The 1876-nt window shown below is 39.7% G+C and overlaps 1 protein-coding gene across 1 annotated transcript; it reads left to right on the top strand.

The window, feature by feature from the left end:
* Positions 1-345: 345 nt before the first annotated feature.
* Positions 346-1387, top strand: pth1a (parathyroid hormone 1a). The gene is made up of 3 exons (XM_086108467.1): positions 346-517; positions 850-865; positions 974-1387. The coding sequence occupies exons 1-3, from the start codon at positions 346-348 to the stop codon at positions 1242-1244; spliced, it is 459 nt and encodes a 152-aa protein (XP_085964593.1). The 3' UTR covers positions 1245-1387.
* Positions 1388-1876: the final 489 nt, after the last annotated feature.

Raw genomic sequence — 1876 nt, 5'->3', positions numbered from 1 at the left:
AAATCCATCCACATGTGGCAACTATTGTTGTGTGGAAGGTTAAGAGTCAGATAAAAAGGTCAGGTGTGAACAAATTGAAATGGCAAGTCCACGTGGAAGAAAAGGAAGCACTTTCAACATTAGTGCTGAAGTTTCTTTAAGGTTTTGTTTGATGACAAAAAAATGCATTCATACTTTGCGCCATGAAAAACACCACTCATTGTCTTTTCTGAAGGACTCCATTGGATGTTTGACTGTGAAATGCATGAATTTCTATGAAGGATTGGAATTTTGGTCCCAAAGAGTTGGTATCTTTGATGTGTGGGTGTGGGTGTGTATGTGTAGGTATTTTGGTTTGGTATGAGGATGGTAAAAGCCCAAAGCGAAAAGGAGGTGTTGTCATTCCTCTCCAGCCACCACCAGTGGTGTGACATCATCAGCGCTAATGACGGCAAGTCATCAATGGCTGGCCCAACTGGCTATAAAAGGAACTCCAGTGCAGTGCTTATATCATCATTGATAGACGCCATCAAACCAAGTACAATTGAACTATGATGGTACTTGATTAATACATTTAAGACTCAGGATAGGCCACAGCAGGTATGTTGAACTAATTCTGTCTAATAAACCGGGATTCACAATAGACATGTCAACTTTGCACCCATAAATATATTTTAGAACTACATAGTGAGTCACCCTCAATATTTAAGAAACAAAAACATGTTTTCTAATACAGTAAATTGGAATTGATGTATGTTGATTTGTGACATTATCTTTTTCACAGGTCATCAAGTGAGTTCATCATGAGAAGTTTTCAATGTCAAGTCCTCTTTATGTCTCTGTGCATTTTGCACCTCTTCATTGTGACAGGGGGGCGCCCTCTCAGGTAAAACCCCTCATACGGTGTAAAAAATCAAACGGAGAGTTGCTTTAAAACTGCCATTCTTTCTAAATGTACGATCAGTACTAAAAATACAACACATATGTTGTCTAGTAAACGGACAGTGAGTGAGGTGCAGCTCATGCACAACCTCGGGGAACGCAGACAGGTGCAGGAGCGCCGCGACTGGCTGCAGTTGAGGCTCAGGGGCATCCACACCGCCCCGGGCCACAGTCGATGGGAGGTGGGTCGGGCGAGGAGGAGATTGTTTCCCGACGAGCAGCCAGAACTGAGCGGCTTGACAACAGAGGAACTCCAGGAAGCCTTAAAAATATTTGAGAATCTACTTAACTCCACACAACGTGAGCCCGAGGGTTTCACATGACTATAGCCTATCGGACATGTACTGCAACAATTCCTGTTTGTTTTTCTACTCTATTCCTTCTTTTTTCTAGAAGATGTTATTTTTCGAAATGTATATTCTCATGTTAATTTGTAGTTGTATTTATTAAATTGTTATTTAAGAAATGTGTATTTGTACAATGGCGGGCAAAGACTCGAGTAGGCACTTTATTCTTCTGTTTTTTAAATCTATTTATTTGCGGATGGGAAAGACGAAGAGTTGGACCAACAATGTTATATTATCAATAAGATTATATGCACGTATTTTCATTGCACTTGTTATGATATACTGTACTATAATACTGATTATTTCACTCGGAGATTGATGTCAACATAAATCTAATCTTTCGTTTCAGCATAATGACTTGTGCTGCTGTGTACGTATTTATTGTTTTATAATTGTAAAGTATCTATGTTTTATTGTATCGTGTAGTATGCGCTTGGTGGATTTTTGTTTTATAGCTACGGAAGAATTGAATTACAGTACAATCTTTTATTTTGTTCGTTAGAGCGCAACAGAAAAAAAGGGGCGGGAGCGAAATAGTACATCAGATGACGTCTTAAATCATGATTCGTCGGCTGTGTCTCGCGAGAAGTCAGCTGCAAGCAACCACA

This window comes from Hippocampus guttulatus, chromosome 4, assembly GCF_054856545.1.
Source record: "Hippocampus guttulatus isolate MCC_2025c chromosome 4, RoL_Hgut_1.0, whole genome shotgun sequence".
Classification (NCBI taxonomy): Eukaryota; Metazoa; Chordata; class Actinopteri; order Syngnathiformes; family Syngnathidae; genus Hippocampus; species Hippocampus guttulatus.
This window is presented reverse-complemented; position numbering and strand designations above follow the sequence as displayed.

Coding starts and splice junctions, on each gene's coding strand:
- pth1a (XM_086108467.1), top strand. CDS start 346: ATGGTAAAAGCCCAAAGCGAAAAGGAGGTGTTGTCATTCCTCTCCAGC.